Below are 22,635 nucleotides of genomic sequence, written 5' to 3'. Positions count from 1 at the left end.
GCTGGGCCCGTGAGCCATGGCCGCTGAGCCTGCGCGTCCGGAGCCTGTGCTCCGCAATGGGAGAGGCCACGACAGTGAGAGGCCCGCGTACCGCAAAAACAAAAAAGTGGGTGGAAGAATGAAAGGGGGATGGGAGGCCTCATTAGGGCAACAGCAGCTGGCATGGAGGCGAGGGTGTGGCGAGCAGGGTGAGTGACGCTCTCAGGGGCACAGCAGAGTTTGAGAGCCGGAAGCCACATATAGATGTGGTAGTGTTTGTGGGCTTGGAAAAAGAGAGGCAAAGTCTAAAGAGGTAGTTAAACATGTTCAGAGCCTCTTGGCTCGAGTTTCAGCTCCAGGGCCAGGTTCCTCTCCAGATTTTGTTTGTGATCCTGCCCTAATCTGGCCCTGGAGCGTTTAGGGTCTGTGTAAATGCAGGCAATCATGCCTAATAGAAGCCTCCAGTGGGAAGAAAATTGCTTCCATTTCTTAATGCATCCGATGCTGACCTTCACTCCAGCGGGCAAAGCAAGGCCCCTTGGTGGTCCCCTTGTCTGACCGTTTTGTGGTCAGTGAATTGACCCAGAGGCTGTCTGCAGAATGGCCCAGCCTGCCGGCCACGCATGGGAGGGCGGGGCTACATGGGGGATTGTTGTACACCCAGGATGAGCTCCTCCAACAGCCTGCTCTCCCTGCCAGAGCACCTTGAAAGGCTGCCTTTAACCTGCCTTCAACCCCCGAGGCATTTTTCTACCAGTACCGAGATCTGCTCCAGGAAATAGAGGAGATAGGTCAGTGGCAGAACCGGAATAAACCGTCCACGTATACTTTGTGCCGGGAGCTGTGCTGGCTACTTACACATATGATCCCACTTCATCCTCACACAGGAGCAATTACTAGCCCCATTTCAGGTGAGCGTTAAGTAACTTGAACAAAGTCAAAGAACTCATAAAAGCGCATTGCCAGGATTCTAACCCCAAATCTTTGGGGTTTTTCCTACTAACTAACCCAAATCTGTGTTTTTCTCATCGCATGATGACTGGTGATAGAAATGGCGATTATTCCCATTTCCAACCTCTATCCCAGGGTTCTCTATGATGGCTTGCCTTGGAACTTGGCAGCAATTCCGCAGGGTTCCCTCCACAGCTCTCTTTTTTTTTTTTTTTTTTTTTTTTTTTGCGGTACTCACGCCTCTCACTGTTGGGGCCTCTCCCGTTGGGGAGCGCAGGCTCCGGACGCGCAGGCTCAGCGGCCATGGCTCACGGGCCCAGCCGCTCCGCGGCATGTGGGATCTTCCCGGATTCCCGGATCGGGGCACGAACCCGCGTTCCCTGCATCGGCAGGCGGACTCTCAACCACTGCGCGACCAGGAAAGCCCCACAACTCCATTTTTAACTTAATATGGCTCATTTGTCCTTTTTTTGGTTTGTTGGTTCTTTTCTTCCTGTTTTCCTTTTTCTCTCTTGTCCTCTTCTTCTTCCCTCCCTCTCCCCCTCCTTTCCTTCCTCCTCCTTTCTTCCCCATCTTTCCCCAAAGCACAAAAAATCCCAACTACTCACATTGATCATTGGGTCCTTAGCACACATGACCTTGTGGAAATTTTATTGATTATATTGCTGCACAGAGATGGTGGGTGCTGTCTATGAAAGTCCATGCAGTTCTCTATAATGGCCCCTGGTGACTGCTGTTCTTAACGATAACAAATAATTATTGCCATAGCTACCATTTATTAGGTGCTGAACTAAACACTTATGTTATCTCACTTAATCTTCACAACAATCTTATGAGTCAGGTAGACTTCTGTATCCCCACTTTACAGATGGCAAAGCTGAGGCACAGAAAAGTTAATGAGATTGGCCAGAGTCACAGTGAGTTAAGCGGAGGGCGGAAGATTTGAATTGTTACCATCGTGGTTTGTATCCTTCCAGTATATATTTTTGGATAGGTAGATGGACAGATATTTACACCAAATTGGTGGCATAAGAAAAGTGAAGTTTTACATTCCACTTTTTTCACTTAACATCATATATTATTGAATGGCATTTTCCCATGCCATTCAATAATCCTTGATAAAATGATTCTTTATGGCTACTGAGTATCCTGTTGTATTGGTGAACTACAGTGTATTCAACTCTACCCCTGTTATTGAATCTTTAGGTTGTTTCCATTTTTCTTTTTCCTTTTGCTGCTACAAATATGGTTGTCCTCCTTTATCAGCTGAGATACTTTCCAAAACCCCCAGTGGATGCCCAAAACCATGAATAGTACCAAACTCAACATATATTATGTTTTTTCCTATACACATATACTATGATAAAGTTTAATTTATAAATTAGGTACAGTAAGAGATTAACAAGGATAACTAAAAATAAAATAGAACAATTATAACAATACACTGTAATAAAAGTTATGTGAATGTTCTCTCTGTCTCTGTTTTTCTCTCTCTCTCAAAATATCTAATTGTACTACACTTACCCTTCTACTTGTGATGACGTGAGATCATAAAGTGCTTAGGTGATGAGATGAAGTGAGGTGAATGACGTAGGATTTGTGACATAGTGTTAGGCTACTATTGATGTGTCATCAAAAGGATCATCTGCTTTGGGCGGAGCTAGATCACTGAACCACGATCATGTCAATGGTTGGATGTCAGGATCAGATGATGTTGACGGTTGGGGATCCCAGGTGGGGATGGCGCAGGACAGTGTGAGATTGCATCACACTACTCAGAATGGCATCAACTAAAAACATAAGTTGTTTCTTTCTGGAGTTTTCCATTTAATATTTTCAGACCGCAGCTGACCATGAGTAACTGAAACTTCGGATAAGGATTACAGTAACATAAAATGAGGCATGTCTTTATAGATACATCTTTACCAACTATTTTTTTTTTTTTTTTTTTTTTTGTGGTATGCGGGCCTCTCACTGCTGTGGCCCCTCCCATTGCGGAGCACAGGCTCCGGACGCGCAGGCTCAGCGGCCATGGCTTACGGGCCCAGCCGCTCCGCGGCATGTGGGATCTTCCCGGACTGGGGCACGAACCCGCGTCCCCTGAATCGGCAGGCGGACCCTCAGCCACTGCGCCACCAGGGAAGCCCGTTTACCAACTTTTTAAATGATTTCTTTAGTCGATTCTTCCATTTAGGAATATTGGATCAAAAGCTATAAACATTTTTAATGTGTTGGATGTATACAGTTAAATTCTTTTCCTAAAGGGTTGTACCAATTTATATTCCCGTTTCATCATATAAAAGTTCCCATCTCATTGCTCCCAAGGACATTGAGTATTACAGATTTTAATCATCATTAATTTGACAGGTAAAAAAGAATACTGTGTACTTCCCTGGTGGCACAGTGGTTAAGAATCCTCCTGCCAAGAGTGGAGAGTGGCATGGACATATATACACTACCAAATGTAAAATAGATAGCTAGTGGGAAGCAGCTGCATAGCACAGGGCGATCAGCTTGGTGCTTTGTGACCACCTAGAGGGGTGGGATAGGAAGGGTGGGAGGGACGGAGACGCAAGAGGGAGGGCATATGGGGATATAGGTATATGTATAGCTGATTCACTTTATTATAAAGCAGAAACTAACACACCATTGTAAAGCAATTATACCCCAATAAAGATGTTTAAAAAAAAAAGAATCCACCTGCCAATGCAGGGGACACGGGTTCGAGCCCTGGTGCAGGAAGATCCCACATGCTACAGAGCAGCTAAGCCTGTACACCACAGCTATTGAGACTGTGCTCTAGAGCCCACGAGCCACAACTACTGAGCCTGTGTACCACAATTACTGAAGCCCGTGTGCCTAGAGCCCGTGCTCCACAACAAGAGAAGAACCGCAATGAGAAGCCTGCGCACTGCAACCAAGAGTAGCCCCTGCTCGCCACAACTAGAGAAAGCCTGCACGCAGCAACGAAGACCCCAAAGCAGCCAAATAAATAAATAAATTTTAAAAAATTTAAAAATGAATACTGTATTTTTATTTTAATTTTCATTTTCCTAGACAAGTTAAAATTTTGCATATTTATCCTCTGAGTTCTTCTGAGAGTTCTCTATTTCCTTTAAGATACGTTTCTTATAAATTGTATCATTCCTTACACATGAACGATTTCATGTGTGGCAAAATTATCTTGTTGTTGTGTTATTTCTATTTAATTACATTTATGGGTTTCCTTATTTAGAATTCAGAATTTATTTTTTCCTGTGAGATCTGGCAGTCTAAGTCTGACATTATCTTACCAGGTCATGCTACCAAAGCATCTGCATTATAACTGAATCACTCTGCTGTACACCTGAAACTAACACAACATTGTTAATCAACTATACTCCAATATAAAATAAAAAGTTAAAGAAAAACACAAAACCTTCTCTTAATCAGAGTAATTTGCTTTTAGGGAATCTTTAAATAAGTTGCTTTAGTAAGGTGTGATGGTCATTATCACTATTTACCAAATATATCAGCTTCTTTTCCTTCTGGGCACTTGGTGGGGCTGTTTTTCCCTGAACCATCCTTAAGGGCAGGTTTGCGATGTGACTTTTTCTGAGCTGTGAAAGGTGAACAGAGGGGATGCCCCTTCCAGGTTGAAGCTTTGGGAGCAGCGTGTGTTGACTCTTCCCATTCCCTTACCACTGTTCTGGTGATCTTGGGAGCACAGGACAAGATAAAGCCTCCATCACCTGGATCCCTGAGAGACATTCAGAAAAGGTCCCTCACCAATACACTCTGGACATGATGTGTGATTGAGCAATAAACTTTTGTTGAATTAAGTCGTTGAGAGTTGGGGGTGTTTCACTGCTGCATAACCTAGGCTCTCCTGAGCTCTAGATGAATCACTCACTACTGTATTTTCCCTTCTGTGCTTAGCCATGCCAAGCTCCTTACCATGGCTTCTCCATCAGCCTGAATCCCAGACCACAACCTAGCACCTCGACCTCGACCACTATAGAAATGTACACGGATGGTAGGCTTTGTGACTCGGGTTGCCAGTCAAATACAGAACGCCCAGTTAAAATGGAATTTCAGATAAACAACAAATAACTTTTTAGTATATGTCCCGTGAAATATTTGAAAGATGCTTATCCTAAAGAAATATTCCTTATTTGTCTGAAGTTCAGAATTAACTGGACATCCTGCATTTTCGAGTGCTAAATCTGGCAATCCTCTATGTGACTCCTTTAATATCTCAGAATGTCTTGGGGATTTTTTCATCCCTTAATGACCATTTCACTGGGCCACAAGCTTTTTCCTTCAAGATCTTGTGGTTGTCACTCCATAATCTTGAGGCATTTAGCACTGCAAAGAATTCTAAGACCAGTACGACTTTTATTTTTGTAGGATCTATTTGTTCCTCAAACTCAAAATTTCACCACAATGCGTCTCAGTATTGTTTTATCTTCAGTACTTTCACCTCCTTTTCAATGAGCTGTTCATTTTGCATTATCAGCTCAGGGAAGTTTCCCTTATTATGTGCTTGATTAATGCATCTTCACATTTAGTCCTGGGTCTTTCTCAGGAAGTCTTTGGTTTTTAGATTTCTACTTCTGTACTCTATGTCCATCGTATTTCTTTTATATCATTGTTTTAATCTCTTGTCTTTTGTTTCTGCATTACAGAAACATTTTTATAGCACCTTCTACATCACTGACTCAATTTTCTGCAGCGTCAATTCTGTTCTTTATAGTTTCCAATGTAGTTTTTTTTTTTTATTTTTTGTGGTACGCGGGCCTCTCACTGTCGTGGCCTCTCCCGTTGCGGAGCACAGGCTCCGGACGCGCAGCCTCAGCGGCCATGGCTCACGGGCCCAGCCGCTCCGCGGCATGTGGGATCTTCCCGGACCGGGGCACGAACCCGTGACCCCTGCATCAGCAGGCGGACTCTCAACCACTGCGCCACCGGGGAAGCCCCCAATGTAGTTTTTGATTCTACTATTGTGCTTTTGGCTTCCCCATGTGATTAGTGTCTACACATCTCAGCTTCTATTTTTTATTTCATAAATTCCTTATTTTCCTTAATTTTATTATAAACACAAAGCAAATATATTCTAAAACTTACTTCTATGTTTAGCTGTATGCTTGTCTTTATCTTTTTAAAATTAAAAAAGTTTTTATTTTATTTATTTATTTTTGGTTGTGTTGGGTCTTCATTGTGGCGCACAGGCTTTCTCTAGTTGCGTTGAGCAGGGCCTACTCTTTGTTGCGGTGCATGGGCCTCTCACTGTGGTGTCTTCTCTTTTTGTGGAGCACGGGCTTTAGGCACGCGGGCTTCAGTAGTTGTGGCACACGGGCTCAGTAGTTGTGGCTCACAGGCTCTAGAGCGCAGGCTCAGTCGCTGTGCGCATGGGCTTAGTTGTTCCGCAGCATGTGGGATCTTCCTGGACCAGGGATCGAACGCATGTCCCTTGCATTGGCAGGCGGATTCTTAACCACTGTGCCACCAGGGAAGTCCCTCATCTTCTTTTATCTTGAATGTAATTTCAATCTTTTGTGTTCAAAGTTCTCTTTATATACGTCCATTGCTTTCTCCACCTCTTCTTTGAACAAAGAGCCATCTCTCTGTAACCAAAGTTCACCACTAAACACTGTGAATGGGCTCTTCTGTGGTCTCCCTTTCTGCCTACCCGGCTCCTATAGGAACTGTGTTTTTCAGATCTTGATCTTCAAGACTCGTGTATGTACACAAGCCTTGGCCAACACTCTATGTCTAGGAATTCCTTATCGAGTGGTCTCTGCCCTCCTGGAAAGCAACTGCCGCTCCAACTACCTGGTAAGCTCACTCTGCCGAGAATTATTTTGAGATAATGTGAAGTCATATGCAGTTTTCTCTGGCCAGAAAGAGTCCATGCCCACAATAGATGTTTCCAACTCAGGTTAGCGATGTACAGAAGAAGTGCATGAAACCTGCAACAAATTCACCTCCTCCACCGCTGGAAACATCTCTCATTCTCTAATCTCTTTCCCCTTTCAGCCTCCACAGCCCTTCACAACACTACACTGATAGTGGATATGATACTTTCCAGGGCATCACATACATGCTGGGAAGCCTCTCTGTGCCTTCAGTAAAGTACTATATCTCCGAGAATGGTGGCAGGTCTGTTTGCGATGCTTAGCACGCTAACATGTGTGCGCTCTCTCTCCCTCCCTCCCTCTCTCTCTCTCTCTCTCTCACACACACACACACACACACACACACGTACACACACACGTACACATAAAACACACATCCCATATTATATCACATGCTGCTGGACCCTCGACATTCCCAGTACCCAGGCTGGCACTTCCAACCTATTTAGACAGGTAACCAGGGCAATCCATTAACTGTAAGTTTAAAAAAGACTCAGGTAAGATATAAGTAAACAGCAAAGACCAGGGATCTATTTTCTCATGAACTCTGTTCTCTCCCATGCCCGTCTGTAATACCAACCAATGTCACAGTGCCATCAGCCAATCCCAGATTTCTCTGGAGCTGCCTGCAAGCTATGGCTGACTTTATCTTTCTCGATGCTTGCCAGCAATTGTACCCTAAGTGTCACTACTGAATAGTGGCAGAGGAAAGGAATGAATGGCAGCCTTCTTGTTCTGCAGAAACTGTACATTTGACATATAAATAAAGACGTTGGAAAACTGCCGGGATTGGTAACTGCAGAGCCCCTCATCAGAGCTCCAGCCTCTTAACTCCTCTCCTTGACTGCAAGAGTAAACCTCCGGGAGGGTGGATGTTGGACCATCAATGACTGTACAGACAATGGCAAGAAGAGGACAGTGTAAGATGTGACACGGACACCGTGCTGAAGTCCCCACAGGCAAGGACCTACCACTGCTGATTTGTATGACAGTCTTGTTCTAGCAAACGTCTTTTCAGTTTAAGGCTGCAAAACTGCTGTTGTTTGGGTGACAGGTGGTTGGGATCATTATCTTCTATTTACCAAACCCACAGGAGGGGAGGGAAGAGGTCAGATTCTCAGGTCTGGACCTAACAGAGACTCTTGAGCAGTCACAGATGGATGCAACCTCTGTGACCTTGATTTTTATCAGCCACAAAATTAAGCATACTTAATTTGCAGACTCATGAGAATTAGATGAAATAACATTCCTAAAGTCCTTGGCAGAGTATCATGAACATAGTAGGTGCCCAAAACATGTTAGTGATTACCATGATGTATTATGCTGTCCTGTAAGATAATAATGCATGCAAGCATCTTACTGTTCAGCACAGACTGTATTTTTCATCCTTGCACCCTCCTCTGTTTTCCTCCAGTGCCTTAGTTCCTATCACATCTCAGGAACTTAGCTACAATTTATTGGTTGCATGTGAATGTTTACATGAACAAATAACTGAATGAGTGATTCCCAGATGAAATGGAAACAATCTCGATTTAAGAATGCTGGAATTAGAAGCTGATGGTTAATTTCCTTTAGCAACTTGGGGGCCCAAGTGAGAGGGAGTCAGGGTTCTCTAGCTCGTGTTCAGCATTGTATTACAATTGGTTCACTCCAGATATATTTTCCAGTATAATGTATGTGCTTCAAGATTAGGGCTTGGGTCTTATTGAGCTCTGTATTCCATACCCTGGCTCAGAGCAATCCTTCAGAAGCTGTTTTCTGAACAGAGAGAAGGATGGGTAGGGCAGTTACATGTACCTTAATTTTGATGATGTCCGGGTTGTACTGCACAGCCTCTCCCCATTCCTGCATCAGTTCTGCTGTTGGCAGCTCCTTGTATGCCAGAGCAGTGATGTACTCACTTGCTCCTCCTCGCACAAGGACAACCCAGTCATTCACCATGGTGTTTCTCTTGTTTCTGTCTGGAATGGACATGGAGACCTGGCATGTCAGGGGATCCATTTTCACACTTTGGAATTTACTGCAACCTAACTGACAACCTGGTTACCATAATATTTATGGAGCTTGCCTAGGAGAGTTAGGTGAACAATATGCATCCCTGCCAGCAAGGGAGTCACAGTGCAAGGGGCTAAAGGGCAGTTCAATCATATATGACACAAGCTGGGGACAGGACAAGAAAGGGACATTTATTTTTAGCATCTGTAAGTGCCAGTTGCTAAATGAGTCTATGGAAGACAGATAGCTGATAGATAGATAGATAGATATATACATACATAGGGATAGATTAATAGATCATAGGTAAATAGATTGGTAGGTAGAGAGATAGATTATTAATCATTTACATGTCATTCTCTAATCTAACGTTGTACATGTATTAACTCCACTGATCTTCACTAAGAAATAGGAACTATATAATCCTTACTTTGCAGATAAGAAATCTTAGGCACGAGGGTGAAGGAATTTACCCACATAACCCTGCGCAAGCTCTAAGTGAAATCATTTCTTTGTCTCAGGTGACAAAGGTGGGAAAATTTGTAAAGGGTGAGCATGGGATGTAATAGATACTCACTAAACAGTGTCCACCATTATTATTTTGACTTCTCATGGAGTTTGCCAGAAAGCCCCCAATCCTATCAGTGAGTCATTCTTATTTTAATTTTTCCATGCGTCCAATGCCAAAGGAACTGGTGGAAAGTGGCTATTCCATTCTACTCTGAGCTTGCAACACCTGAGCATCATAAAAAGGGGGTCTTGTATACTAATGGTCGGACTGTAAATTGATATAACCATTTCAGAAGAACTCGGCATTACCTAGCCTAGAAGAAGTACATACTCTACAACCAAACAATTTCACTCTTGGGTATATTCCCTGGAGAATCCCTAGCACATGTGCACCAGTTGACTGTGTGAGAATGTTCACAGCAGCATTGATTATAATTGCTTGGCACAGGAAATAACCCCAATTTAACAACAGGATGAACAAAATGTTATATTCATACAATAAAATACTATGCAGCAGTGGAAATGAACTAACTATAGTTATACACAGAAACATGGTGTTGAATGAAACAAAAAAAAAGAACTGAAAAGATTACATTCCATTCACATAAAGTTCAAAAACAAGCAGCTCTAAGCCATAATGGTTAGCAATACATGTAAGTGGTAAAACTATCATGAAAGGAAGGAGGTGTTTAACATGGAAGTCAGGATGGTGTTATCTCCAAAGGGAGGAAGGAGTTGTAATTGACAAGGGTCTTGTGGTGCTGGGCAGTGCTCTATCTAGTAACTTGGATGGGGGGGGGGTACTTTACAAGTTTTCTTTAAAGAGCACCTATGTTTTCTGCGTGCCTCCCAATGTAAGATGCTTGCTCCAACCCAGCCCCACCAAAATAAACAACAGTATCCACCATGTATCAGTCACAAGACACTGTTCTAGACCTGCAGTTCATTTCATTGTTGTTTCATTTTGTTTTGCCTTGGCTGTGGAACTGTTTCTTCACATATGATCACATATACAGGGATAAGCTTAGTAAGTAGAGCAGGTGAAGGAGAGCTGCTCGGGGTGCAGAAGGGGTCAGGATTGGAGCTCTGCTGATCAGCCTCTCTTTCCTCCTCCACTCGCTGTGTCGATTCCCAACTCCCTTGTGTGGCCTCCAAATTCTCGGCTCCCAGACACCTGGTTCTACACACTGGCTTCAGCACTCACCTCCTGGTCTAACCCACCACGTGGACTCTGCTACACGATTTGTGGCTTAGCCTGTCCTAGTTTCCATCTCTCCCATTGTTTCAGGTAAGGACTAGCTGTCTCACCTGTCTCCCCCACTGCCTCCACCTGCCTCCTACCCCTCCAGCCTAGAGCATCCTTTCTCTAGCCAGGCCAACTCCTGGCCCCCAGAGAAAATTTTCATTGTTAGATTTTTTTTCTTGCCTGAAAACAACCTCAAGTTGCAATTCAAATGATCCCTGCCCTAGGAAGCCTGTCCTGATGCTCCAGACCAGGTTTGGTGCTTATCACTGCCTTGTCCTTGCTTCTTTGTTTGCCTACTTCATGTCAGTACCATGAGGATAGGAAGACCATATCATTCATTTCTGTATACCCAAACACATAGTAGGCGCTGAGTAGATTTTTATTGAATGAATTATTATTTTAATTGAAATGCCTTGGAACACCCAGTCTTTAGCTTAAAGAGTGACTGGGTCTGGGGTTCTAGAGAGGGAAGGATGATAAGCAGAGAAGTCACATGCCCTTGCTACTCACCTTTTATCTCATTGAGAATGCCCTTGCACTTGCCAACCGACACACCCAGCTTGACGTGGACCTGTTTTATGGTAACGCCAATTTTAAAATCATTTTGGGCACAGTCCTGGACATCCTTAAGAGAATAATCTGAAGGAAACAAGAAAAGAGGCTCATGACCTAGAAGGTGATTTGTCCTATGCCTTTTCCTGTGATTGATTCCAGAGGCCTAATCCTTCCTGGAGGCCCACAGGGACTCAGGTGTAAATTAATGGGTGGCCAGCCTGATGACAAGAAATGCAGGCAGCTCCTAGCACCTGGGTAGAGACGACACTAGAGATCAGCATCGACTTCCCTTTTCAGCCTCTTCAAAGACTCTGAGGGTTTTTGCTGCTCTCCAAAGACAGGACATGCTCAGAGCCACTTTCTAAAAATGTGGCTCCTTATCAAATCTCTAGGGATTGATCCAGTGAGTAGAGGCTGCTGCATGCTGTCCCCCTTCCCCTGACCCTTCCCACTCTACTCTTTGATATAGTAGAAAGAATTTGTTAATTGATTAGTTAGTTAATGCATACGAAGTGTCGGGCATAGTGCCTAGCAAAGAAAAGGAGCTGATTTCCCTTATTTCTTCTCCATTTTTGGACCATTGCCAATCTGTCCCTTTCTAATTCTCCCCAAGGCATCTTCCTATCCTGGGCTTGCTGAAGTCTTTGGTATGACTTGTAAACACCTTTCTGTAGCACTGTGAGGTCAGGGAAAGGAGAGGAGAACAGCTTTGGTGCCTGGGATTGTCTAGAAATGTTGGTGTAGATCAGTTTTCCCCAAAGCATGTTCCTTGAAACATGAATTCCATGATGTTGTCTCTCATAATTCTTGTAACAGTAAGAATGACAAGAAACTGGGCTTTTGCAGTCAAGCCAGTGTGACAAATGTTGTATCAAAAGAGGTGGAGTGGTCACTTGATTTCAGCACACCTGTGAAACTCTAAAAGTGGGATCTATTATATGTTTATCCAAGTTGATCATAGAAACTTTCCGTAGGAAGCAATCTGAGGAACTATGAAAGGTGCTTTTGAAACCTCTGGTATGGAGGACAGCACCCTTGATCTTGGCAACACTGAGGCCACACTGATCTAAATTTACCTTGTACACCATGTGTCCTCTTGCAAGTACACTGGACCTGTAAGTAACCAAGCCCTGGCTCTGCCACTGTAAACTGTGTGACCTAGGGCAGGTCACTTAACCTGACAAATGCCATGTTGGGAGGAAAGAATACTGGATTGGGAGGAAGAAATCATACCTTAGACTTGAAGTTGATTGCAAGTGGGAAGACCTATAATATCTGTATGGAGAATGGACTGTAGAAAGGGAATAGGAGTTGAGTATTAGTTTGGAGGCACTGATAAGAATCTGGAACACTGCTGCTCAAAGTGTGGTCTAGGGACCAACAGCACTGATATCACCTCAAAGCCGGTTAGAAATGCAGAATCTTGGGTCTCAACTCAAACTTATTGAATGAGAATCTACCTTCTACAAGATTTACAGATAATTCACATTCATATTAAATTTTGAGAAACACTGGTCTTGGCGTGAGCATCAAGTGGTAACAGTCAAGATAGAAAGAAAAGATAATTTGGGGGGTAGAGCTGATGGGACTTACTAATAGGTTGGAAAGAAAGAAAAATAATCAAGGTTGATGCCTAGGTTTTTCCCTTGAGCCACTGATTGAATGGTGGAACCATTCTGAGATGCGGATGACTGCAAAGAAACATATGCAAGAGTCCTCTCTGGGGGCATGTTAAGTTTCTGATGGTCATTAGACATTCAGATGAAGATATCTCAGAGACATTTCCACATGAGCTCTTGGGTGCACAGAAGAGATTCAGGATAGACATATGCCTTGGGAATAATCTGCATGTTCAAGGTACTTAAAGCCAGGAGATTAGATGCTATTGTCTAGAGGAAGTTATGTAGAAAGAGGACCGCCCAGAGACAGGGCTGGCAAAGGAGGACCAACATCAACCAATTCAAAAAACGACGAGGAATCTGTAAATGAAACTGTGAAAGTACAGCCAGGGAGGGGTGAGGAAAACTAGGAGCATAATTCATAACCCCTCTCCCAACAAGGAATAGAAGCCTCTCCCTGTTAGCTCACACTTCCATGTGCCCCATCAGTAAAGCCATGGTCCTTGGGCAGCGTACCTGCTCTCTCCATGGCCTCTCTGTTCATGATGAGTGTGTATTCATAAATGCCCCCGAGCACGGCCTCTGTGATGTAGTGGGTCCCGAAATCGCGAAAGAGATCTCTGTACTCCCCGTAGCTGTACTCCAGGGGCAGCCGCTTGACTCTCTGAAGGAATTCGTAATGCAGCATGAGGTTTCTGGGTTTCAGCTTGTAACGCGCTACCTCAAGGTCAGAGCGTGCATGCAGAAATGCACTTTTCTAAATGAAAGACCAACAAGGGAAAAGCAGACCTTTAAAGTCAGGAATCTGGAACAAGAAGATGAACTTTCCAAATACCATCTGATGTTTTGGCCAGGGGTCATCACTCATGATTCCTTTAGGAGACTTGAGGGAAGATGGCCTCTTTGACAAGCCTTCATTTCTCAGAAACATTCTGATGTACTTTTCAGCTTGGAAGAGCTTGTTCTTCGCTCACTTCCTTACGGTAGCAAATAAGGATCAAGGAGAAAGGGAAGCCGAAGCAGACAAGGCAGGAAACAGCAGGTGCCCGTGGACCACTGAAGGGGAGATGGGGTTTGCGGACCTGCAAAGGCAACTTCTTGGTTGATGCTTTTTTTGTTTTTTAAAGAGAAAGAAGGTTTATTCAGAGAGATACACACTCCACAGCCAGAGTGTGGGCCATCTTGGAAGGCGAGAGAGGCCAGTTGGTGCTTTTTAAACTCTGAAGAAAAGGCACTCAAGAAAGAGTAAAAGTGGTGCTTTAGGAAGGCTGGACGCTGTAGCACATGGCAACAGTCAGCAAACCTCAGCCTGCACTCAGGATCCGGTGCTTGGTTTTGTAAATCCACTACTTGTTTATGCATTGTCTATCACTGCTGTCACCCTATGATGGCAGAGCTCAGCGGTTGCCACAGAGACCCTAAGGCCTCCTCGCAAAGCCTGAAATATTTACTCTCTGGCCCTTTACAGAAAAAGTTTGGTGACCTCTGGTGTGTGGGAAAGACTGAAACATGGTAATGCTAGATGAAGGTCAAGCATCCAGGAATGTTACTGGAACCCAAAGCAAGAGGTTCCTACACTGCAGTGAAGGCTGAGGAAAAGGTGAATGAGTGGGAAATACACATTCTTCCCTCATCTTCAAACTCTCAGCCAGCTGGACCCGTCAGCTCTACAAGCCATGCCACCTCTGCTCCCTGTCCTGCTCTCCCCCATCCTAGTCCTGCCCCAGTGACTCATGACTCCCTTCGTCCCATCCTTCCAACCTAAGCAGTCACTGGGTGCTCTGTTCACGACTTTTCTAAATATTTTAGCCTTCTTCCTCTGCCTGGGTTAGGAAAAAAGCTTCCCCATTGATTTCCTTTCTCCCTCTGGCTGCCCTCAATGCTCCAGTCAGAGCTGACGTCCTAAAACTCTGTTATTCCAATGCTCTTCTGGGCTTAAAACAAAACCCTGCATTGGCTCTCTACTGCCTGCAGAATAAAATCAACTCCCTTACTCTGAATGTAAGAACTTCACAATGTGTCCCCCAGCAGCCTCCTGGCTTCATCTTCTACAAACTTGAAGTTTTCCCCACACTAGCCCGCATACCTTACTATTCTCCACTGCCCACACCGTACCTCAGCCTCCGTCTAACGTTTCGCTCTTTCCCACATCTCTTTCATAATATAATTTTGCACATGTTGTTCCTTCTGCCAGAAATGCTCTTCCCTCCCTTTTCTGCCTGACACACACCTACTTACATTTTAAATTCCTGCTTACCTGTTGCTGCCTATGTGATGCCATCCCTGAATTTCCCTGACACACACTCCATCTCCCAGGACTGCACTACATGTTGTTCATATTTCCTTTGTAGTATAGACCATGATCTATTACAACTGATATCAAAATCAGGACTAGGTTATCTGCAAACATGTTTACCTCTCCTACTAGACTGTGAGCTTGAAGGCAAGAATCATGTTATAGTTGCCTCTAGGTCCCAAGTGTCGAGTTTAGTGCCTAGCACGATGTAACCATTCTATAACTGGCTGTTTGAATCAGGGAGGTGGGAGGGAGGGAGGGAGAGAGAGAAAGAAGGAACAAAGGATGGTACCCCTCTCTTTCTCTCCTAACAAGGCAAGTTCCTTTTAATTATCCTGTCCTTCATCACTATATTTTAGTCTTGAGCACCTACCAAGCGCCATCCCGGATCTAAAGATGAAAGAAACAGCCTCTGTCCCCAAGTTGTTCACAGCCGAGAAGATGAAGGAAAATAAGCAGAGACAGTTACAGTCTAATTCATGTTTACCACTCATTTTCAGCTGGTTGATATTTTGGCAGCAGAGAACTTTCTGAGCCCCTCACCACTCCCTTTTTCTCACATAAATCGCTGCAGACTTTTAATCTCCTCCATGTTCCTCTCAGATTAGTTTGCTACCACATCATGCTCATGTTGCAAACTCTCAGCGACCAGAGAATAAATGCACCTCGTTCACTCTGGAATCCAAGATTCTTCAAGTCCACCTATACCTGTCACCTTACGTCACACTCCAATTGTTCCTCTTCCACTAAGGCATGGGCTTTGATCTTCACCTTATGGGCGATAGGGAGCAGCTGATACGACTAGATTAGTATCATAAAAACATTTTTCTGGAAGCACATACATTTGAAGGGGCACGTTGGAAGACAGGAGACCCATTAGGAGGGCCGAAGCCAGAGATGAAAGGGCCTGGGTTAGTGAAGATGTAATCAGAGTTTGATTAAGAAATACTGGATGGCCAAGACATGGAAACAACCTAAATGTCCATCGACAGACGAATGGATAGAGAAGATGTGGCATATATATATATATATATATATATATATATATATATATATATATACACAATGGAATATTACTCAGCCATGAAAAGAATGAAATAATGCCATTTGCAGCAACACGGAGACAACTAGAGATGATCATACTAAGTGAAGTAAGTCAGACAGAGAAAGACAAATACTATATGACATCACTTATATGTGGAATTTAAAATACGACACAAATGAATTTATCTATGAAACAGAAACAGACTCACAGACGTAGAGAACAGACTTATGGTTGCGAAGGCCAGGACAGGGGGAGGGATGGAGTAGGAGTCTGTGGTTAGCAGATGCAAACTATTATGCATAGAATGGATAAACAACAAGGTCCTACCATACAGCATAGGGAACTATATTCAATATCCTGTGCTAAACCATAATGGAAAATAACACAAAAAGGAATGTATATATATATATATATATATATGTATATGTATACCTGAACCACTTTTCTGTATAGCAGAAGTTAACGCAACATTGTAAATCAACTATAATTCAATTTAAAAAAATGAAGAAATACTGGAGAGTGAACCTAAAGGATTTGGTGGCCAACAAATGTGGGAATGAAGAGAAAAGAGAGCCAAATACGATTGTGACATGCCTAGCCTGGAAAGGCAGAAGGAAGAGAATGCTATTTAACACAAACAGCTTGGGAGGAAGAACTTGCTTTGGAGTGTCCATAAGGCATCTAAGTAGTGCTAACCAGAGGAGTGGGTGGTACAGGTCTGAGCTTCACAGAAAGGGGAGAAGCGGTGGTGAAGGCTCACGCTTGCCCTGGTAGAGGAGGGGGGTGAACAGGAGAGTCACCTGCGGCAGCTGTAGAGTAAGAAGGGAAGAGGATCACAAATTAAATAGAGAACGGGGGGGGTGGCTATTCGAACCCAGGAAGGAAACTAACTGATAAGGAGCAGGAAGCAAGCAGGAGAAACAACACCCCCAAGAAGGTGGAGGTGACCCCAGAAGAGGTCTTGGGTGACAATCTGGAGAGGAATTTCATCTGCATGTTTGGAACAGAAGACAAATTGCTGGGAGTCGAAACGTCTCCAGAGATGATTTAGTCTTGCAAAGCTAGGTTCTTCAGCTTAATGAAAACCAAGGGAAAAGCTCATTAGAAAATGAGAGTACACAGAGAACTATATTCAATAACCTATGATAAACCATAATGGAAAAGAATATTAAAAAAAAGAATGTCTTTATATGTATAAATGAATCACTTTGCTGTACAGCAGAAATTAACGCACTGTGAATCAATTATATTTCAATAAAAAAATTAAAACTGAGAAAATAACACTGTAAATCAACTATACTCCAATAAAATTAAAATAGTAAAAAAAAAACAAAAAAAACCAAAAAAAAATGCCATACTAAAAAAAAAAAAAAAAAAAAGAAAAGAAAAGAAAGTAAATAATTATAGAAGGCCACCCCTGTCTGGCCTTTCTGAAAAGTAAGTTAATGTAAGGCCAAGGTATTTTTTGTGAAAAGCTTTTTAAGATAGCAAATAAAATTGGTTGCCATTACTAGTAGCAATATGGAATACAGACACATCTGTGGGCATGAAAATTCAAATGAATACATAGAAACGGAAGAGCAGCCAAAGGGTACTTACCGTATGAGAGAATCGTTTGGTTCTGCTAATAAAATGTTTGCCGTTACCACTTGTACTGCTAACGCCAAGTTCAAATATCCTAGGTATTTTAAAACCAAAGCTGAAACTAGACGTGCTAATTGTTGTCCTTGTGACATTATGTTCGAAATCTGAGTATGATTCATATCCTGTCAGTGCAAATTCATATTTGCCTTGGGTCTGAAGGAAGAAAAAAGAAAACGTTCCTTAGGTCATTTGACTTACATCAGTTCAATTCAAGTCAACAGATACCCACTGTACTCTTACTATGTTCCAGGTACTAGACTAAGTGCTCCGGACACAAAATACTCAGCAGGAGAAACAGACGTGTTCAACACTATGGGCTGATACTCAGAGGTGGGCGCTTGATTTGGATGTCAACTGGCAGAAACGTAGGAGAACATTCTGGGCTGTAGGCAGAGACGTGGAGGTGGGCAAGGGCAGGGTGTGGTCCAGAAACTGGAGGGATGCTAGTGCTGTTGTATCAGAAGATACAAGAGTGAGGAAGGACAAAGGTGCTATGAGAGAGTGTGCTGGCATCCAGATGCTGGATGGAATAGTGGTTGGGTTGGAAGGGATGAATTTGGGGTCAGAGAGACAAGCCCATGCGCAGGCCGTAAGAGGAGCTCAGTGACAGCTGATGAGGGGCTGGTGAAAGGCAGTGCAGGGGCGCTGCAGGGACAGGGCAGCCAAGTGCCTTTGAGAACTTAGAGGAGCCGTTTGCTCGAAAATCAGTGCTCGTGGTGCTGTGCACAGGGAATTGCCAAGGGTGCTGCCTCGGTGGCCTCCGAGTGACCAGCCCCAAATCGTCTCCGCCCACACCCCACCGGCTTCTGGATGCTTGCAGTCCCCGTAACACCTCAGCTTCCGAGGAAGCAAAGCAGGTGTGATTCCCAGCGGGGAGGGGAGTAAGGCACCCAAGGTGGGAGGCACCATTTTCTCGCTGGGTAACCCTGGACATTGGCCTTAACCTCTCTGTGCCCCGGTTTCTTCGTGTGTAAAATGGATATGATAACGGGTCCTTCACTGGGCTTGTTCTGAGGGTTGAGTTTATGTGGGTAAAACACTGTACAGTGCCTGGCACAGGGCTCAAAACACAGCTATGGAGAGAGAAAGCTCTATATCCTGCCTGGGCCAGGAGCTGTCTTTACCAGGAGGATAAATGGCTACTCTGAGATCCTCCCTTGAAAGTGGAGGCTGCAGAGATGGAGCTGAACACCACGGGGGAGGGTGTGTTTGTCCCAAAGGCTCATTTTGTCTTTTTCGGCCAATAACTACGTGTGGGGAGGGGAGCAGGAAGGGAGAGGGAGGAGGGACAGCAGTCTTAACCTTCAGGACTGCACAGTTTTAGACGTGAAAACTACCATCCACGTCATCCAGTCCAGTCCCTCACTTTACAGATGAGGAAACTGAGGCACAGAGAAGAGCAGGAACTTAGCCTAAAGTACACCTGGGACCTGTGACAGAGCCAGGCCTGGCACCCAGGTCTCTCCCTCAGTCTCAGGTGTGTGTGTCACACTGTAACACAGTCTATTCTAAACCCCACTTCCTGTGAGATTGCTTTTAAGTCTGTTTGTTAATAACACAGGCTTATCTTGGTAGAGCATTTTATAACTTAAAAAAATGCTTAGAGCAACGCCTGGTTCTAATAGGCAAGGACTTGATAATAACAAGAGTTAACACTTCCTGTCATCTGGCTGTCTCTGGATGCTAGGATTCTTGCATGTCTGTCATGATGATTCTAGTATCACCTGGCATCGGAGACATCTAGCTCTTTGCCACTCAACTGACTACATTTATTCAAACCATTGACTCGTGATTCCAGTCACGAGGTTAAGTCGCTTGTGTCACTTCCTACCCCACTGACCATCTGCTTTTCCATCACTGACGTAATTCTTTGTTTGTAATGTCTATATAAACTCTGGAAGTCTAGGTAGGGTGTCCCAGCTGTCATACCAATGTTTATATATGGAAGTCTGTGAAATTTTCCAAAGGCAAAATAAAGTATGGACCTACAGTGTCTGTATTTGCTTTTGGTACAAATATGAAACTGAAGCTACCAGTTTTCTCTATCTATGGCTATAAATTTTTTAAAAATAGCCTTTTTTCATCCAAAAATGAGAGAAGAGTTACCACGTCCTGAGACTCACCAATTAAACCAGGTATTTTGTGTGCTAAGCATTTACGCTCACTAAGCACCTTACCAATGCTCTGCGTGCAGGTAGAAACTTTATAACTCCCATTTTAAAGACGGGAGAACGGAGGCGCAGAGCCTTTAAGATGATATAGATGGTAAGTTGCAAAGGCATCTGTGAGACTCCAAATCCTAAGCTATGCTTGTCTCTTCACGGGAGCTTCTGTTCTTATTGTTAGTATGATTATGGCTACTACATCTCTGTACTGCCTTTACTATACATGGCATGTCAGCCTCACCACTGTGTCCAGAGGAAGGGACCACCCATTTTACGTATGAAGCATTGAAGCTCAGCGAGAAAAAGCGATGCATCGGCGCCCGCCCAGCCAGGTCTGGAACCATGCTGCTGGTTGCTCTGCCAGTGTCCCTGCCATGGCCCTGCGGTGGCTTCCTGGCTGGCACATACCTGTGGGGTGAAGCTTTCCACATTGTATGGCTTCCGAAACCTCGTGTTGAGTATGTAATGGGGGGAGCATGCACCGGCGTAATACCTGTGATCGAGAACTGGGCCCTCCAAGTTGTTTGTGAACAAATTTATCCTGCAGGGAAGGGGCGGAGAAGGGTAAGAGGTGAGGGTGTAATCCCAACTGGTAGACCTACTAAAGGACGGCCAAATTCCCTGGTACAGCACTCAAGGCCCTCAATATCTGGATGAAACCAGCTTTCCGGCTTCATCTCTGGACACTCCCAGACACAGTCACAAAGCCAGTCCCTCACTACTTGGGGGTGTTCTTCCTCCAGTCTGCTTTGCTCCTCTTCTGTGTACGTAAGGGCTGTCCCCTATGCCTAAATGCCCTTCTAGCCGTTCACTGTTTTATCTCTTACTTATCTTTCAAGAATGGGTTCTGTCGTTGTCTGTTGTGGGCAGCCTTCACTGACACTTGTACCAAACTGCGTGCACTAGGGGTCCTCATGAGACCCCGTGCTTGCCTCATTCATGTATTTATTGTCCTGCACCTACTGCAGTTGCCCTCTAAGAATGGTCTAGCATGGTAGGCAAGAACGTGGACTCTGCAGCCAGATGCCTGGGGTCAAATTCCTGCTCTGCCATTTACGAGTTATGTAACCTTGGGTACACCAGTTAACCTCTCTGTACCTCAGTCTCCTCATTCGTAAAATGGGAACAAAGAAAATCTTATCTCTTGGCGTGGTTGTGAGGATTACACGTGTCCATATTTGTTAAGTGCTTAGAACACTACTTGGTCTGTGATAAAGGCTTGTTATTATTTATGTGTCTGTTGTCTCCCCTAGATTCTGTGCTCCTTGGGGATGGTGGTTTTCTTCTTCATTTCTGTATGAGCCCCATCACAAGACACTAAATTAATTCCCATTTACTGAGAGTCTAACTGGAAACGGACACGGTCGCAGATGGCTCAGGGCATCACCTTACACAATGTCCCTGAAGCCCTGGATGGCAGAAGCCCTGGATGCCATTATGCCCCTTTAGAAAGAATGAAAATCCTGTCTCTAATTTGACATTCTTCCTCACCGCCTCCTAAGAAGCCTCCATTCCTGGAGGCTTGTTCTTGCCTACCATGCTAGACCATTCTTGGAAGTCTGCTTTGACTACTACTGACAGCCATTTTTTTGTTCAAAGGAGCCCTGTCTCCTTTTAGCTTCTGCCTGTTGGCCTGTTCTGCTCTACCAGAATTGTCTTAGGCTCTCTCTCCTGTGACAGAGTTTCATGTAGCATAATAATGTATATTCATTTTTTTTAATACTGTAATAATCAATTACACATATTGGCTCATTGAATCCATGGGTATTATTATTATACCCATTTAACAGATGAGGAAAGTGAGGCACAGAGAGGGCAACCAAACCACCACAGCAGCTGGCAGGGCCAGAACTCAGAGTCTGAGTGTCTTAAGTCAAGAGCAGAGTCTGCTTTCTTCCCACCACACCCATACCAGCCGCCTCTTGTGTATTAGTTTATTACCGTGGCATTAGCTTATGCATCCCTCACAGGTTGGAAAGAAGCGTATTACTAACTTCCATCTACAAATGACAAAACTAAGGCACTGCACAGACAAGTGCCTCAGCCAGGGTCCCGTGGCCTGTGAGCCGTATTTCTGCCCCTCCTGCAGGGTACAGTCAGCCTCTGCTACTGGCTCTGAATGTCCATTCTGTCACCCTCTTTGCCGTGTGACTTCTGAGAACTCTCTGAACTTTCCAGGCCTCAGTTTCCTTATCGAGGAGATGGGGCTTATAATCACAAGTTTCTAAGGTGGTCCTGAGAGGAGGTTTTCCCCACATGAGGCGTCTGTATCTCTAATGACAACCTTTCAGGAGGGAGGTCTGACGTTCATTTAGGAAGAGGGAGAGCCCCATCCAGGGCCACTCTGCTCCCCACGCTGAGTCACACATGTTGATTTGTGAGGCGTCTGAAGGGAGGCCCTCCTCTCGGCCTGGAGGCCGAGAGGCTGCAGAGCGCAGCAGGAGAGGAGGGTGAGCACCAGACCAGTCTGGTCCCTTCTGACCCCTCACCTCCCCAGAGGATTTAACCAACTCAGAGGCCCCCAGATTGGCTGCACCCAGAGTGGCTGCAGAGCCATGCTGGAAATGCACTCCTTCACTGGCTAATTACTTAGCACCTTCTCTGGGCCAGCCCCTCTGCTGGGGCTTCAGGATAGAGAAACAGAGACACCTCCCTCGCAGCTGTCAAGGGGATTCAAAGGTAATGCTTAGAAAGTACCTAACAGTCAAGGAGCAGGTGTCGAGTAACCCTTCCCCC

At 44.5% G+C, this 22,635-nt stretch overlaps 1 protein-coding gene across 1 annotated transcript in view; it reads right to left on the bottom strand.

The window, feature by feature from the left end:
• The window catches only part of C8B (complement C8 beta chain), a 40,650-nt gene that overhangs the window by 5,710 nt on the left and 12,305 nt on the right, over positions 1-22,635 (bottom strand). Inside the window, exons 5-9 of the mRNA XM_059060352.2 lie at positions 20,308-20,440; positions 17,690-17,887; positions 13,266-13,506; positions 11,086-11,214; positions 8,625-8,788 (exon numbers count right to left, since the gene is read on the bottom strand). Coding sequence (XP_058916335.1) covers positions 8,625-8,788; positions 11,086-11,214; positions 13,266-13,506; positions 17,690-17,887; positions 20,308-20,440 — 865 coding nt within the window. The remainder of the gene's footprint in view (positions 1-8,624; positions 8,789-11,085; positions 11,215-13,265; positions 13,507-17,689; positions 17,888-20,307; positions 20,441-22,635) is intronic.

The sequence above is a fragment of the Kogia breviceps genome, chromosome 1 (genome assembly GCF_026419965.1).
Source record: "Kogia breviceps isolate mKogBre1 chromosome 1, mKogBre1 haplotype 1, whole genome shotgun sequence".
Taxonomy (NCBI): domain Eukaryota; kingdom Metazoa; phylum Chordata; class Mammalia; order Artiodactyla; family Physeteridae; genus Kogia; species Kogia breviceps.
This window is presented reverse-complemented; position numbering and strand designations above follow the sequence as displayed.